The sequence below is a fragment of the Dromiciops gliroides genome, chromosome 1, assembly GCF_019393635.1.
Source record: "Dromiciops gliroides isolate mDroGli1 chromosome 1, mDroGli1.pri, whole genome shotgun sequence".
In the NCBI taxonomy this organism is placed as follows: domain Eukaryota; kingdom Metazoa; phylum Chordata; class Mammalia; order Microbiotheria; family Microbiotheriidae; genus Dromiciops; species Dromiciops gliroides.
Genome location: NC_057861.1, coordinates 45,105,958 through 45,122,680, shown reverse-complemented (window position 1 = coordinate 45,122,680; position 16,723 = coordinate 45,105,958). Strand labels below are relative to the sequence as shown.

The following is a 16,723-nucleotide window of genomic DNA, read 5'->3' as shown; positions in this document are numbered from 1 at the left end:
AAACCCAAAACAACAAACAAAAAAACCCCACCCTTAGCCTGAATAGTTCATCTGGGGAACGATCTTGATATTACACTTCCTTGCTGGATAATTAATATAGTTGACACCCTGCCTTTCTGCAGGCTCAAGAGCCTTTCTGCAGGCTCAAGGCAGGCAGCACATCCCCTGATAGAGGCTGCTTCCACTACTGCACTTTCCATCCCACCCTTCCTCTTCCCCTTCCCTCCACCTCTATCATTCCTTTTCACTGTCTCTCTCTCACCTGTCACTGAGGACACAGCCTCAGTTTGTCTCTCACCAGAATCATACAAAGATGTCGAGAATCCTCCATACCAGTTGCTGGGGCAGACTCTCTCTCAGGACCCATAGCATCCCTTCAGCTTCTTTAATCAGACAGAAAAGTCTCTGGGGGGATTGTAATCAGGAGCACAGTGTGATCACCTTCCCTGTCTGCTTCACTGCTGGGCAACTGTGAGTTTCTCAAGCAGTGCCTTTGGAGGGTGAGAGCAGAGCTGGCTTACTGGGAGAGGCTCGAGGTCCTGCAAGTGACTTAGCCTAAGTGGCAGGAGTGGAGCAGGGATCTTGCTGCATGATTCAAGGCTCAGGAGAGATTTCCTAGAGTTCCAAGCTTTTAATGAAGACTTGAGCTTTTGTTTGGTTGTTAAAGTAGTTGTAGGAATAGAAATGGCATAGAAATGATAGAACCCAAAAAGGGAAGACTAGGAGGGAGAGAAAGAAGGGAAAAGACACACTGAAAAAGGGAGAAGGAAGGGGAGGGAGAGGAGGGAAAGGGAAAGGAAGAGGAATCTTTGCCCTTGTGTCTCCAGTGCCTAGAACAGTACCCGACACCTCCTTAATAAAGACTTGTTGATGAGGAGGAAGGAAGAAAAGGAAGGAGGAAGGGAAAGGGAGGGAGCTCCAGAGAGGAGAGAAAGAAGTGGGGGGAGGGATAAAGAGAAGGAGGAGAGAGAGGTTAAAATTCAATTAAGACTCGCAAGTCTGAGGAAATCCAAGAGATCTGGAGAGACCTTTATGAAATAATGCAAAATGTTAAAAAGCAAAACCAGAGGAATGGAAGAAGGGCTAATTATAACCGGAAGTAAAGCAAATGAGAATGGAGAATTCTGCCAAGGACTTAGAGGGAGGCAAGGAAATTATGCTACGATACTTCATGCATTGAAAACAATTGATTTGAACATAGATACTGAGGCAAATTTAGTTGTTTGATGAATGGTCAGTGAGGTTTTAAATAAAACATTTAATTTTTTAAAGGAAGAGAGACCAAGAGAGAGAAGCGGGGGGGGGGGGTAGAGGGAAGAAAGGGAGAAAAAAAGAAAGGATGAGAGAAAGGGAGAGAGAAAAAGAGGGTTTGAGAAAGAATAGGAAATGGAGAAGGTGGGGGCAGCTAGGTGGTGCAGTGGATAAAGCACCAGCCCTGGATTCAGGAAAACCTGAGTTCAAATTCAGCCTCAGACACCTGATACTTACTAGCTGTGTGACCCTGAGCAAGTCACTTAACCTTCATTGCCCTGTCCCCCCAAAATTGGAGAAGGCAGGAAAAGAAAGAGAATTTTAAAAAGGACCAAAAGTTTCTCTTCTAGCTCTCCATGTACCCTGGAAATTTCATGAAATGCGTCACAGAAATTGAAAGTATTGTATCATCCTTGTCTCCCAATGGAAAGTTTCATTTTGTTAAACAGCCGGACCAGGACCTTAGAAGCTTTGATAACTCTTCAACCTACCTCCATGCCTATGTGCAGTCTGTTCCCTCATTCCTAAAAGACCCTCCCTCCTCCCACTCATCTCATTTCTTTCCAAGCTCCACTTGATTACCACCTTCTACATGAAGACTTTCCAGATCACCCCACCTGCTGGTGCCTCCCTGCCAGAACTACCTTGTATGTATTTTGCATATACCTACATATGCATATGGTGTCTCCTGTCTCCCCTCCCCCCCATAAAAAGTAAGCTCCCTGAGGACAGGAATCGTTTCATTTTTGTCTTTGCACCTAGCAAATGCCTGGTATACAATAGGTGCTTCATAAATGCTTGCTCGTCTGCCTGATGATAGGATGGTGGCCAAAAGAATAAATGAACATAGCTATGTTCGGGTAGAATGTAAGCTCTAGGGAGCAGCTAGGTGGCACAGTGGATAAAGCACTGACCCTGGATTCAGGAGGACCTGAGATCAAATCTGGCTTCAGACACTTGACACTTACTAGCTGTGTGACCCTGGGCAAGTCACTTCACCCTCACTGCCCCGCAAAAAACAAACAAAAAAAACAAAAGAAAGAAAGAAAAGGAAAACAAAAGAATGTAAGCTGCATGAGGGCAGGGATCATATGCCCAGCAACCTTATATATACTAGATAGTTTACTAATGTTTGCTATTACTTAAAAAAAATTTTTTTTAATTTTTTTGCAGGGCAATGTGGGTTAAGTGACTTGCCCAGGGGTCACACAGCTAGTAAGTGTCAAGTGTCTGAGGCCGGATTTGAACTCAGGTCCTTCTGAATCCAGGGACGGTGCTTTATCCACTGTCATGTTTGCTATTACTGCACTAGGTTACTGGGGAAAACTGTATAACTCCGTTGAGGGGCTAACAGTTTATCCCCACAATGGCCCCATGAGACTATGTAATACCCGATCTTATCTATATTACAGACAAAGAAACAAAAGCATATACTTGAAACCTGAACAGCAAGAGATGCTCGAATCCTAGACTTGGAGCTGAAAGGGACCTCGGAGGCCATCAAACGCACCCCTCCTCGTTTTACAGAAGGTGAAACCGAGGCCCAGAGAATGACTTTCTCAGTCTCTCCCAGGGAGCAGGAGCCACGCCTGGGGTTCGGCCCCAGATTGCCCGCCTCCAAATCCAATACTCTTTCCTCCCCTGAGCACTAGCTTCCGAGGTCTTCTGTGGCCCTCCTCATGCCCCACGGTCCTCTTCTCCCCAGCCTTACTTTCTGCTCTCTCCTTATCGCCTCTTCTCTGGGCTCTGCTCTCCAAAACCCAGGGTGGCAGAAGTGGGGGGAGGATCGGGGGGGAGCCAGAGGAATCTGCGGGTTTTTTCTTTCCCCTCTTTAAACTCTAGAGCAGAGGATTCCTAGAAGACGCAGGGAGAAACTGCTCCGGCGGCGTGTCACCCCCTGCCCTACCCCTGTTCACGCCCCAAGCCAGCAGTGCTTCCCACCCTCAGATGGAGGGCCCGGAGGAAGCTAAGTGGGAGCCGGCTAGTGGACAGTTTGTTCTGTTTTGTTCCGAATGGCTACGATCCAGGATGCCTTGTGTCTCCCATTCCCACCATCATTGAACGGTCCGCGCCTTATGCCCGAATACTGCTCACTCGGGTCTCCCAGGGACGCAGCAGGGGACTGGAAGAAGGCTCCGTCTCTGACCTGCCACAGGGGCGCCGGCGGGTGCTTTCCTGTGGCGCGAACTGGCACGGATGGCTTCTCCTGGGATCCCCCGTCCCAGGGCCAGCCCCTCCCAGGACTCCGCAAAGCGGTTCCCCGGGGCTTGTGGGCACAAGGGTTGGTGCCTAAGAGTTAGAGAAGAGAGTGCAATTCCTGGGCACAAGTCCCCATCCTCCAGTCTTCCCCGTGCCAAAGGCGCCTTACCTGCTTTACTTAGCACGGGATGTACAGTCCGGGAAAGGGGCAGAGCCGCGGGGAAGCGGGGCCCGGCACCGGTACCCAGCCTAGTATCTCCTCCTACTCCCAGCTGCGGGCCAGGGGTGGGGGGCGGGGGGGCGGGGCCGGGCTAGGGAGGCGACCTGCAGGGAGGTGTAGGGGCGGTGGCTGGCCGGGAGGGGGCGTGGCTGCCGTGGGTATCTCCGCTCCCCCATCCCCGCCCCGAAGAGGGGGGGGGCCAAGGCACTTTGGGACCGGAGGGACCGGCCAGTGTGCTGGGAAACGCAGAAGAGGCTTGGTGGGCAGCGAGCGGCCCATGCCACTGACGGCGCAGGGGGCCCAGGGACTGAGGGGTGGCTCCTGCGCCCCGGGCCCGGCAAAGGAGGGGCAGGGGCCCCGGGGCCCGGCGCCCCACTTCCTCATGGCCACCTCCGAACCAGCAGCCCCTGAGAAGGAGCACTCCGCCCGGCTCATGGCCAAGAACTGTTGGAACGTCTTCTGGGGTTTCTGGGACTACGAGACCCCCAAGGTGATCGTGGTGAAGAACAGAAACTTGGGCTTCATCTACCGCGCGGTGCAGCTCCTCATCCTCCTCTACTTTGTCTGGTGCGCTCGGGCCCTGGGGGAGGGGGCAAGGCAGGAGGAACAGGCGGGAGGGGTCAAGAAGGGACCGACGGGAGTGGGGAGACCAAGAGGTAACAGACCTAGGGGAGGGCAAGAGGGGATGGACCTGGGGGGGCGAGAGAGGATAGATGGCCTGTGGGTGCAGGAGAGGAAAGACATGGGGATCAGGAAAGGGAGGGCCGGGGGTGGGGGGAACACGAGGGGACAGAACTGAGGAGGACCAGGAGGATACAGACCAGGAGGGGGGAAGGAGAAGACAAAGGTGGGCAGGGGAGCGGCCGTTGGCTGCAGAAGATAGACTTGAGGGGCAAGACGGGAAGGACCTGGGGGAAGCCACAGGGGACAGAACTGGGGGGGGTAGGCAGGGACAGGAGAGGAAGGGGCAGATGTGGGGAGAAAGGAAGGGACCAACGGGGCCGGGGCAGGAAGGGACAAACCTGAGGGGAACCAGGGGGGACAGATGCAGGGACAAGGCAGGGTAGGGACTTGGAAGGCAGCAGGAAGGAATAGACTGGGGGGGGGGGCAGGAGGGGGTAGGAGGAGAGTCAGAAAGCAGGTAGAAAACAAGGATGGGGGAAGGGGACAGAGCTGGAAGCAGAGGGGGAGTGAGACAGTCTGGGGAGGGCAGAACAGGGCGAATACAGAGAAGGGAAAGAGCTGATTGTGAAGGATGCCCGAGGTTGGTGGGAGAGAAGGGCTCAGGAAGCTGGCCAGACCCAGTGTCCTCCCTTTTAGAGTCCAAAAAATGAAATGACCCCAGAATGGTAGTGGGCCAGGCCTAGGGAAAAGTCCTTATTGGGCCAGTCCCCCCTCCAGGACCTCCCACATGTATGTTGCTAGGAAAAAAGGGCTCTGGATGGGGACAGCAGTGGGAGGGACAGCCTCAGGTGTCCCTGAGGGAGCACTGAGCAGGCCTGGGGGCTTTCTTTACTTGGCAGGTATGTATTCATCATTCAGAAAGGTTACCAGGACAGTGAGACCGGGCCTGAGAGCTCTGTCATCACCAAGGTCAAGGGTATCACCAAGTCCCAGGACAAAGTATGGGATGTAGAAGAGTATGTGAAACCCCCTGAGGTGAGGACCTCTGTGGGCCACCGACCCCCCCTCTTCCCAGCAATATGGTCTGGTTCCTGAGGGCGGGAAGTCCTTTGGCCCCTACCAGCGGGGCCAGCCTCCCCTGTCCTGTCCTGTCTAAGAAGGATGGGGCTAAAAGGAGGGAAGGGCTTTAGTTGCCAGCCCCCCACCCCACCCCATGACCCTTCTTTCTCCTTTTTGGAGCTTAGGGGGGCAGTGTGTTCACCATCATCACTCGGGCAGAAATTACTCCCTCGCAGACCCTGGGAACCTGCCCTGAAGTGAGTTTTCTGCTGCACCGATCTTTGAATCTAGGTGGGGTGGTGGTCGGAAGGGTGCAATAAATCAGAAGGGAGGGACTAAAAAGGTGGAGGAGGGGAAGAAGGAATAGAAGGCATCATGACAGATCCTTAGGGGCCCTTGTCCTACTTAGAGGGGGAAGATTTGGAATCAGGGGACATGGGTTCAAATTCCTCCTACTTAACTACCTGTAGGGCTGTGGGCAAGACATTTCCTTCCTCTCTGAGCTTTCCTAATCTGCAAAATAAGGTGTGAAATGATGGCCTAGGAGATGGTGTCTTCTAGCCCTACAGAAAGGGGTGGATAAAGGGACTCAGAAGTCGGTAGCCCAGCTGTCTCCCGTGGCCCCTGGTTTACCTTTCCTCTTGTCCTCCAGAGCATACGTATTCGTAATGCCACCTGCTTCTCTGACAATGATTGTATGGCTGGGGAGATGGACATGCTGGGCAACGGTGAGTACGCCTAAGCCTGGTGCAGACAGGAGCATGGGAGGCTGAGAGGTGGACTCCCTTGCTTTCTGGGTACCTGCTTTCAGGGACCCAATTATCCTCACATCCTTTACCCCAAGTTTTCATGCTATCTGTTTCCTTAGGAGAGAAAACTGGGCGCTGTGTTCCCTATTACGATGGAACCAAGAAGACATGTGAGGTGTCAGCCTGGTGCCCCGTGGAGGATGGAGCAGCAGTCAGGTCCACCAGCACCCTCATCATCCCCCAGACTTCCTGCCTGCTTCCTACAGAAGCACCTTAACCCATGCCCTGGCCCTTCCCCATCACACTCAGGAAGAGCCTTCTGGACATCTAGCCCAACCCCCTTATTTTACAGACAAGAAAACTAAGGGGAATACCCTATCCAAGGTCACATATGTGGTGTCAGAAGTGGGATTTGAACCCCAGTCCTCTGTCTCCTCCACTTTCTGGCCCACTTTCTATTTTGCCAAGGCACCTCTTGACCAGATCAAGGCTATTCCTAAAGTTGACAAGAAAAATCAGAGGACCTGGGCCCAAATCTTAGCTCTGCTATTTGCAAAACCTTGGACAAGTCACTTTTCTGAGCCTCAGCTTCTTCATCTGTGAAATCGGGCAGTTGAACAAGATGTTATGGAAGGTCCTTTCTAGTTCCAAGTCCTATCATCTGAACACCTGGCTTTTGGTTCCAGCTCTGCCATTGATGTGGGGTCTTGAGCAAATTACTTTCTTTTACCTTGGTCTGGTGTGAGCTGGTGGCAGTGACATAATTGTTTTGGGCAGGGGAGGTAAATCTGATCCTGCAAACCCAACCCCCAGGGCCATGGTTAGGGATGCGGCACTCTTCCATGTGAGGAGGGAGACCCTCACTCTTCATCTCTCTGTCCTTCCTCCTCAGTGAGTTCCTGGGGAAGATGGCCCCACAGTTCACCATCCTCATCAAGAACAGCATACATTACCCCAAATTCCAATTTTCTAAGTAAGAGACAAATAGTTTGTCAAGGGGCCCAAGGCAGGGGATGGGGTGGTGGCAGGGAAGGGGAGAGTCATATGGGGGTGTGTGTGTGTCATGATACCAACCTTGGAGATGAGATTGGGCTCTTCTGACTGAGGAAATATTTCTGCCCCATCCCCAACTTCTAGGGGAGTTGGGCCACTTGGGAGCAAGGGGAGAGAATTGTCCCAATTCCACCGTGTTCCTCCTCCATCTCCCAGGGGCAACATCAGGGACCAAGATGATGGCTACTTGAAACACTGCACCTTCAATGCTGACACCGACCTCTACTGCCCCATATTTAAATTGGGCTTCATTGTGGAACAGGCAGGAGAGAACTTCACAGAGCTGGCCCAGAAGGTTGGGGCAGGGGGAGAAGAGGGGGAAGGGTTGGAACTGAGGCTTGGGACTCAGGAGTAGTGTGCGGGCCACGGGGATCATATCACAGAAATGGGAGCTCCAAAATATGAGACTGGGGGCTCAGGAGTAGAGGGGAAGGCTCCAATTCAAGAGTATATGGGCTTGGGGCAGCTAGGTGGTGCAGTGGATAAAGCACTGGCCCTGGATTCAGGACCTGAGTTCAAATCTGATCTCAGACACTTGACACTTACTAGCTGTGTGACCCTGGGCAAGTCACTTAACCCTCATTGCCCTGCCAAAAAAAATAAATATATAAGTAAAGAGTATATGGGCTGGGGGCAATGGAACAACAGGAAGGAGGCTCAGGAATCAAGTAGAAGGTTGGGGGGCAGGACTGGGAACTCAGTAACCCACTAGACCAGGGGCTCAGGATGGAAACATGGAGACCACAGGCAGTGCTCCTCAGTATCTTTCCCCTGGGATTTCTGATCAGCTCAGTAAAAGGCACCCAATGCAGACAAAGCCCCAACAAAGAGAGGAGGAGGAGGAGGAGGATCTGTGTCCCTGTGGGAGGGTCACTGAGTCTCTCCTCTCTCAGAAGATGGCCTGCTGAGGAAAGAGAAATGTGATCTGTCTGGCAAACTTGGGTATAGGTGACACCTGCTGAATTATTGACAGCTGGCACTCATGTCTGGCCCACCAGCTTCCATGGGGGCTGAGGAAGCCATGGAAAATTTTGAAGGCGGACAGAGGAAGAGCTGGGGTGAGGGGGGACTTTTGCTCTCAATCAATCTATGGGCCAACCCTCCACGTGTGGTGCAGTGAAAAGAATACTGGATTTGAAGTTAGAAGACCTGAGTTTGAATCCCAAATCTTTAGTTTACTGTGTGACCCTGGGCAAGTCACTTCATGTGTATGTGTGTGTGTGTGTGTGTGTGTGTGTGTGTGTGTGTGTGTGCACTCTTCCTCATTCCTCAGCTCCCCAATGAGGGAGTTGAGCAAGATGACTTCTGAGATCTCCAAATCTATGATTTCATGATGCGTTCTTTCTCAGGACTAACCTACATAATGAGGTCCAACCTAGCCCTCACTCCTCAACTTTTTGCTTCCTCTAGATGCAGGACTGAATGGGCCATAAACACCATCCTTCTTTCTTATAAGGCACCCTCATTCCATTCTAGTCATAGAGAGGGGACCTCAGAGGGTGTCTGGTCCAGCCCCCCCTTTTTTTTTTTGGTTTGGTTTGCGGGGCAATGAGGGTTAAGTGACTTGCCCAGGGTCACACAGCTAGTAAGTGTCAAGTGTGTGAGACCAAATTTGAACTCAGGTCCTCTTGAATCCAGGGCCAGTGCTTTATCCACTGTGCCACCTAGCTGCCCCCAGCCCCTCCTTTATAGAGGAGAAAAGGGAAGCCTAGAGAGGTTAAGTGACTTGTCCAGGGTCACAGAGGGAATGTGGGTGAGAAGTGGGATTTGAACCCCAGTGCTCTGCCTCAAAGGGGCAGTACCACCATGCTGTTAATATCCTTGCAATCTCAGTGCCTCTCCTCTCCTTTGCAGGGTGGAGTCATCGGGGTCATTATCAACTGGAACTGTGACCTGGACCTATCTGAGTCCAAGTGCAATCCCAAATATTCCTTCCGGCGGCTGGACCCCAAGCACATCCAGGCTTCCTCAGGCTACAATTACAGGTGTGCCCTGGAAGTTCCCAATAACAGCTCCCCTGGGGACACGGTCTCCTGACTGCCTGCCCAGCCAGCACACAGCAGCCAGGGACACCCCACTGGGGGGCTCATCACCCACACCAGCAGACTAGGGCTGGCCTAAGGCCAAGGTGGAAGGATCCCCAAGGGCTGGGACTCTTCCTTCTGGGAAAAGACAAAAGGGGACAAGTGGAATACTATGGGCCTCCTAAGAGGGACAGGGAAGAGTCTGTACCTCAATTTTGGTCAATACAGTTTTCAATCCAACCCCACCCAACAAGTGTTTAAGTGACCATGTGTCAGATGCTGAGGATACCAAGACAAAACAAAGCAAACAACCCCTTCCCTCAGGGAGCTTACAGTCTACTGGGGGTGGGACTACGATGTGTAAACACAAGCATATACATAATTCGAGGAGAGAACACTATCAATTAGGAGCTTCTGTAGGTGCTAGAGGAGCTGTTCTTGGGGAGAATGTAAACTCTTTGAGGGTGGGGTCTATTTCTGTGTTGGTTTTATATCCCCTGGCCCCACACAGTGCAGGACCCACAATAGGTATTTGCTAAGTGTTTGCTGTTGATCACTACATCTTCAGATTCAGTAAACTAGCTTTTTGTTAGCAGGGAGTGTTTGTATCCCTAGCACGTAGGTAATCAGTCAATAAACATTTATTAAGTGCCTACTATATGCCAAGCACCATACCAAGCACCATGGATCTACAGAGGCAAAAGACAGTCCCTGCCCTCAATGAGCTTACACTCTAATGGGGGAAAAGACTTACAAACTAATATATACATATATACAATATGTACAGGGTAAATAGGAAAGGATTAAAAGAGGAAGGCACTGGAATGAAGAGGGGTTCCTGGCACATGGTGGGCACTTAATATTAGTGCTTGTTGATGGACTGGCAAAGTGGAGTCTTGAAGGAAGCCAGAGATGGTAAGAGGTAGAGCTGCAGAGAGAGTGTGTTCCGGGGGTGGAGATGGAAGGCAGGGAGCAAGGCAGCTTCTGGCTTTTGGTGAGATCCACGAAGGGCCAAGAAAAGGTCCCCAAGGGAGCAGGGGATCACTGAAGAGTCCTGTGAGTGACGTGGCCAAGACCTGTACCTATACAGGTCCGGTTGCCAATACCATTTTGGTGGCTGGGCAGAGGATGGATTGAAGAAGGGAGAGACCAGAAGGCAGGAGTCCATTTTTCCAACCTTAGCCCAATGCTTGGGTACAGGGATGGGGATGGACCTCCTAGGCACTACCCAAAGGGCATATCTGGATGTCATCTGTGAGGGCACATGGATCTACAGGGGGCGTGTTTGACCCTCGGCCCTGTTCCATTCTAGATTTGCCAAGTATTACGACCACAACGGCACAGCCTCCCGCACTCTCATCAAGGCCTATGGGATCCGAATTGATGTTATTGTGCACGGACAGGTAGGGAGACAAATGATACTGCTTAAGGGAAGGAAGGGTTCGAGGCAGTAGCTAAAAGTATGTCTCTTCCCACCAGGCAGGGAAGTTTAGCCTGATTCCCACCATCATCAACCTTGCCACAGCCCTGACTTCCATTGGAGTGGTAAGCGTCTTCCCCTGGGGTGCTGGGGAGGGCAGGGCTGGCAGAACACTTAGGCCGACCCTCTCCCCTCTTGCTCTCAAGGGCTCCTTCCTGTGCGACTGGATCTTACTGACCTTCATGAACAAGAATAAGATCTACAGTCACAGAAAGTTTGACAAGGTACAACCTACTCCCCTGCCCTCTCCCTCCCTTGGGCTCTGCCCCGCACCCAGCTCTACAGGTCAGAGCCAGAGTTCCAAGCCAGAGTTCCACTTCCCCTTGCTACAGATGGGCAAACTGAGGCTCAGGGAAGGACCCCAGGAAAATGACTTACAGAAGAGGGGCCAGTAGCCCAGAGCCCCAAGCCCCACCACACAAATCTCTGGCCCAAGCCTGGGCATCAGCCTGTACTCCATCTCTGCCCCTGGTCCAAGCAGATGGTGGAAACCCAAGACGCGAATAAAGAACAAGGGCCTTCCAGTACACAAGCTTCTTCACAGGACTCCCTACCCATGGAACCCAAAGGCTTGTCCCAGCTCTGAAAGCCCAGCACCGTCTCCACCCTTTCCTTGTTCTGCTTAGAGACTGAGGCCCCGACTGGGGCCACAGGGTCATCTGAAGCCCACGGCTCCCTGGAAAGACAGGGTCTCTGGGCCCATGCTGCTAGCACTGAGGGGCAGCTCGGATCCACAGGCAGGCAGGCATCTGGGCCCCAACATTGACTGTCTCCCTGACAACCTAAAAGTTGGCAGGGGCCTTGCTAAAGGGAATAGAAGTCTGGGGTATGGAAGGGATGGTTCTCCCTGACTCTTCAGTCCCCTAACCCTCCTGGCCTTTCTTCATCTCCAAACCCACCCCCCCCCCATCATCTCAGACCCCTACTGTGAACCAGCCATACTAAGGATCCTCAGTGAGGTTGTGCGCCTCTTCCCACCAGCTGAATCCTCACTCTCCCCAATACTGGGCACCCTACAATCCCCTCCCTCTTTCCCCATGAGCCTGCTGCCAGATGGCATGGGGACATATACACCCTCCTCAGACCTGAGCTCACATTCCAGGGTGAGTGGAAGGAAGAGATTTCCATACCCCACCCCAGCTTCATTACCCTGGTATATATGCGCCACCCCCTCGCCCAGGAGGGTCCCTGTGAACCCTTATGCAAATGGGAACAAGTTGGCACTGAGCTCCAATAAATGACATCTTATCAGAGCCTGCTGGACCTTACCTGTTCTCGAGAACATGGCATGGGCCAATCACTTCCAGAGCTGGGAGGCCTGTCTGACCCCTTTCTGATGGGGCCAGAGGGTCATCAGCAAACAGCAAGGGGCAGCTTGAGGAGAAGTCATCATGCTGGGAGTCACATTCTCCCAGGTCACTCCCTTTTCCTGGACCCGGCTCGTGAGGCAGGGGTGAAAGGGACAGCTGGATTTTGGGGCTCACTCTTCCTGACAGCAGGAGTCCTGTCCAGGAACACCATAGGGGGTCACTGAGTCGAGAGAACCCAGTCCCTGGGACGAGGGGCTAGAGTGTAGGCTGGCCGATGAGACGATTTAACTGAGGGCTGCCTCGGAGGTTCATGGGGAGGCTTCAGACAAGCTGGGGGACTGCTAGTGGGGAATGCTGGGGAGAATCAAGTTCAGGTATGGGTTCCAAGTCCCTTCCAACCCTTGAGATTGAGACCGGCTCCTGCCGCTGCTTGGCAGGGCTCCTGTCCATTGTCCATTCTAACAAATTGAGTCTATTCCAGACTTCTCTCCTCAAACCTCAGTCCTCCCCTCCCCCAGAGCAGGTAAGCTTGCTGTGGGAGAAGGCTGGGGCCAGTCTCCCTCTGGGGAAAGGAAAATGGATGACATGGATTTGAGGGAGGGGTACGAGGGATCCCAGGGGGTGGGAATAAAGACAGACAGTCCCTGCCTTCTGCTGGCTAGCCCCTCCCCCCTGAGCCTGAGTGAAAGCCAAGGGTGAGAGGAGGAGAGGCATAACCGCAGTGACAAGTGAGGGGCTTGTGGCTCACAGACCTGAGCTGGAAGGGCTGTGCTGGGAATGGAGAGAAGAGGAAGCTGACACTAATCCAATCAGAACTAATGGAGTGACCCGAGTCTGTCTATGACTAATCAGATTGTTCAGCTCTTTCTGGCTGCTAATGAAGACCCTGACCTCTCAGCATCCTTGATGGGCATTACTCTGTTCCCCCAAAGTCATGGCCCCCAGGCCTGTCTGCCTCCCCGACCTCAGGAACTAAGCTCTGCCCCAAGACTGGCACGGGAGGCCCAGCTCGGGCTACACCAACCCCCGGGATCTTGGGGCTTCAGCGCTGTGCACGGCAGTCAGCAATGGAATTAGTTGAGATACTGAGGCCGTGAGTGGGAGTCAGAGAGAGAGGGAAGGAAGCCCTGCTTTGCTAGCAGGCCTGTCCGTGTGTCTCTTGTGGAAAGTGGGTTGTCAGTGACGAGAATCTCAGTCACTGGCTGTGTCTACAGTATCTACTACAGCCCCAAAGACCAGAGAAACTGGCTTTTCCAGCCGGGCACCTGGCAGCAGCTCAGAGATGGAGAAAGCCACTTCTAAGGGCTCTGATTTCTGATCCCCAAGTGCCAGGGGTCAGTAGCACTCTCCCTGCAAGTGGCCTCACTGACCCCGGCTCGCCGCCCATCTCTGCAGAGGGAGGCAGTCTTCAGTGTCCTCTCTGCCCGTGCAGGGACAACCTCCCAGCCCTCCTCCACTCAGACCACTGTCCAGAGGGGAGGGTACAGCACTTGCCCCCTCAGGCCACCCTGAGCTATCTGGCCACGCCCTTCCAGGAAGCCCAGTTCACACCCCCACCCCCCACCCCTGCCTCCTCTTTAATTTGATTTTGTCTCCACTCCAGAGTCTCTGTAGGCCAAGCTGACTCTGGCTTCATCTACCTGCAGGCGGCTCAAGTTTCCGACAGCCTTGGGGAGCGGCCGTGGCTTTCGGGCACTATCTCAGACCAGCCTGGAGCCCCCACAGGCTGGGTCTGGTTACCAAGGGCTCAGGCTTCCTAGGACAGCCCCCTCATCTCCTCCAGGAATGCCTTCTGCTGGGGGCCATCTCTATCCCTACTCCCAAACTCTTCCGCTGATGAGGGGGACAGGGTCAGGTCTGTGGGTTTGGCTCATGCCCTCCAGCCACAACTCAATAGGGCTTGTTGCCTCAGGGCAAGTAGAACGCCAACAGGGGCGAAAGTCTGGGAAGACTCCAGGCTTCCAACCCTCCTGGAATGATTGCTACAAACCCTGCTTTCCTTAACTGTGAGCCCTGGCCAGTGCAGCAAGCAAACTGGCTCAAGATATACCCGATTTCCATGCTCCTGCTGGGTGCCGGGGCACTGCTCTGGGGGAGCCAGAGGCTGCAGCTACCTCTGCACATCTGTCCTCCAGGACTCAGGCCTGAGCACCTGGCCCTGCCAAGCTCTTCAGGGTGCCAGGGACCGGAGCTCTGCCCACCAGCCGCAAACCTCTGGCGCGTCCCCAAGAATCCCTCAGGCCCGGAGAAGAGCTGTCCTGTACAAAATGACATTTATTCACAAAGGAGCTAACCCCCAAAGTCTTCATCTGATTCTCAATCACGGCCGAGGTTTTCAGGCATGGTTCTGCTCTTCACACGATGAATGCTCAGGAGGCGGGGAGATGAAGCCACTGCCCCATCCCCTTCCCTCCTTGGACCACTTGTGGCCAGTCAGCCGCCATTTCAAGTATTCTGGGGGCTCTCTCCATTGTCTTTTATGCCCCTGAATTTAGAAATGCCCACGGTCATCCCCAAGGGCCCGGTCACATGTCCCCGAGGAAGAGCTCAGTCACACTGGATGCAGCGGGACAGACATCATGGCACCGAGAGGGCCTGTGTCCAGAGTGGGCCCCACCCCCTGCTGGGCTCTAGTTGGCAAGCTGGGGATTCATCTGGAGCAGCCACTCAATCATTTCTGTCAGGTAGGTCATGCCATAATGCCGGGCGATGTTCCTGAAGATGCCAATCTGCTCTACAAACACCTGTAAAGGTAGAAAGGACCGCCATGAGTCTGAAGAAAGGCAGGCGGGACTATGGGGAGAAGATGTCACGGGGAAGAGCGGAGTCCTCCCCCTGGGGAGGACGGCTCTGCTCGTACCTTGGTCTGAATGGTCAGTGCAAAGTCTCCAGCACAGCAGCAGTAGACGGGCATGTTGGCCTCCTTCACCCCTTTGCACTTCAAGCAGATCTAAAACAAAGAGAAGCTGAAGGGGACCCTCCCCTGGAAGGCTGCAGGCTCCTCAGCCTCCAATCCCACCAGTGCCAGACTCCCCCAGCCTCCTTCCCTTGGCCTTGGCCTCAGCTGGAGAAGCTCTAAGAGCTCCCTGATGCCTCGGGCCCAAGCTCACATGCTTGGCCTTCAAGGCCCTCCACGATCTGGTTTTCCTGTGGCCAACCCCCCTTCCACTGCTCCCCAACACATGAGGTGCTATCTTCACAGCCACTTCTAAACCCTCCAGAGTCTCAGGGGGATTCTCAGAGCTCTCCTCTTCTACCTGGATGTCCGGCCTTTCCCTGACCACTGTAGCCTCTGAATTTCTCCTTCCTTCCCACATGATGTAGCATTAGATATATAAGGTAATAACTTTGTGCTATGGCCAACAGACCTTAACTTCTGCGTATAGTAACCTGGAGATCAGGGGCAGCGTCCTCTCCTCCCTCTGTATCCCCCAACATAAAGCATACAGTAGGTTCCAATAAATGCTTGCTCAATGCTTGGACTCGTTTCTTAGTGGGCTCTCCTCATTTCCTTCCAACTGGGGACCAGTGCAAGTAGAGCCAAAGAGAGGTGGCTCAGTCCCTGGGCCCTCACCAGGAACTCCTTCCCCCTCTCTCAAGGGCTAAACAGTTTGATTCCTGTGCCCAGTCACCAGGACCCTGCAGTTGTCCAAGGGAAGGGGCCTCTCTTCTAGGGGTACCGGATTCTCCCTGCTTGTTTAATGAACATGGACACGGATGGGGAAGCTCTTCTAAGAGAAGACATTGCAGGCACCATGCTGCAGGGCCCTGAGGAGGAGGCTGTTGGGTGACGTGCCTGGGCCTGAGGAGGAAGGCCCCACCCCAGTGCCTCACCAGGTCCTGCAGCACGAAGGCCATAAGCTTCTTTTGCAGGGCTTCTACCAGGGCGGTCTCAATGTGGGCAGAGTCATATGCTGCCTGGCAGTTGGAGCAAAGCCACTGAGGCAAGACTGAGACATCCTAGGTAGGAAAAGAGAAAACGAGGAGGTGAGCCCTCTGGCCAGTGTTTCCCGGGCCCCAGGAATTCAGATGTGGTCCGTGCTCATGTGATAAGGCCAGGCAGAGGCCAATGAGAGGTGGTCAGAGCCACACCATCATGGAGAACATTAGCAGGATGGGCGGGGTGAACTCAGAAATTCTGGGTTACGGGAAGGGACAGGAAAGCAGGGGGTGAGGCAAAGGTGTGGTAAAGGGAAAGGGGGTGAGGCCTGGGGCTGGAGCTGAAAAGCCTGGGTCTGGGGTGGCAGATCATGTCCCACGGAGGTGGACCTCAGGGCTCACCAAAAGGCTAGAGCAGCGACTGATCTGTACCTGAGAGAGGTAGGGATCTTTGCAGAGGTCCAGGTCCCGGCAGAAGTTGCAGTTCCGGCAGATGACTTCGGGGAGCACATAGGAGCGGCAGGGGTCCCGGAATTGGGCCTCCTCTGAGAACTCGCCCACGTCGACAAGCCGCAGGAGATCGCGGTTCAGTTTATTCACTTGGTGGGTAATGTTAGTGTCCAGAGAGAGCACCTGCACAGACAGCAAGGGTGAGCTGCTAAGGACTCTCAGAAGATCTATCCTCTAGGCTCCAGTGGCCCAGGGTTACCTTTCTCCGAGCTGGGCCAGATCACTCAAATCTTTCTTCGACTCATTGCATAGGGAGCTGGCTCCTCTCTACTTCCCTTAACATTGTTGCTGTTGTAAAGTACAGAAAGTTCCTGTCTTACTAGTTTAAGACTTCAATGTGTTTTCACACAGAAATATCATTACAA

The 16,723-nt window shown here is 53.5% G+C and overlaps 3 protein-coding genes across 5 annotated transcripts in view; 1 reads left to right on the top strand and 2 right to left on the bottom strand.

Annotated features, from left to right (window-relative positions):
* LRCOL1 (leucine rich colipase like 1) overlaps window positions 1-3,645 on the bottom strand; it is a 28,961-nt gene extending 25,316 nt beyond the window's left edge. The window contains exon 1 of the mRNA XM_043981573.1: window positions 3,620-3,645. The gene's annotated coding sequence lies outside the window, so the exon portion shown is untranslated. The remainder of the gene's footprint in view (window positions 1-3,619) is intronic.
* A 302-nt stretch (window positions 3,646-3,947) lies between these two features.
* Window positions 3,948-11,245, top strand: P2RX2 (purinergic receptor P2X 2). Of its 3 annotated transcripts, none has more exons than XM_043976787.1 (12): window positions 4,053-4,237; window positions 5,194-5,329; window positions 5,539-5,610; window positions 6,006-6,081; window positions 6,222-6,318; window positions 6,995-7,075; window positions 7,312-7,450; window positions 9,010-9,140; window positions 10,492-10,582; window positions 10,659-10,724; window positions 10,806-10,883; window positions 11,204-11,245. In XM_043976787.1, the coding sequence occupies exons 1-12, from the start codon at window positions 4,053-4,055 to the stop codon at window positions 11,243-11,245; spliced, it is 1,194 nt and encodes a 397-aa protein (XP_043832722.1). The 3 variants fall into 3 exon arrangements, with proteins under 3 accessions (XP_043832720.1, XP_043832722.1, XP_043832721.1); XM_043976786.1 differs by having other exon boundaries at window positions 11,141-11,245; XM_043976785.1 differs by lacking the exon at window positions 11,204-11,245 and having other exon boundaries at window positions 3,948-4,237; window positions 10,806-11,054.
* Window positions 11,246-14,223: 2,978 nt separating this feature from the next.
* The window catches only part of POLE (DNA polymerase epsilon, catalytic subunit), a 76,244-nt gene continuing 73,744 nt past the window's right edge, over window positions 14,224-16,723 (bottom strand). Inside the window, exons 46-49 of the mRNA XM_043979360.1 lie at window positions 16,281-16,481; window positions 15,804-15,929; window positions 14,830-14,919; window positions 14,224-14,713 (exon numbers count right to left, since the gene is read on the bottom strand). Of these exons, the coding sequence (XP_043835295.1) occupies window positions 14,600-14,713; window positions 14,830-14,919; window positions 15,804-15,929; window positions 16,281-16,481 (531 nt within the window). The 3' untranslated portion in view covers window positions 14,224-14,599. The remainder of the gene's footprint in view (window positions 14,714-14,829; window positions 14,920-15,803; window positions 15,930-16,280; window positions 16,482-16,723) is intronic.

What these genes read in the sequence shown, in the direction of transcription:
- P2RX2 (XM_043976785.1), top strand. Translation starts at nt 3,948, where the DNA reads ATGCCACTGACGGCGCAGGGGGCCCAGGGACTGAGGGGTGGCTCCTGC. An exon ending in CCCAAATTCCAATTTTCTAA is followed by an intron (nt 7,076 to 7,311) that starts GTAAGAGACAAA and finishes TCCATCTCCCAG; the next exon opens with GGGCAACATCAGGGACCAAG. An exon ending in ATGTTATTGTGCACGGACAG is followed by an intron (nt 10,583 to 10,658) that starts GTAGGGAGACAA and finishes TCTTCCCACCAG; the next exon opens with GCAGGGAAGTTTAGCCTGAT.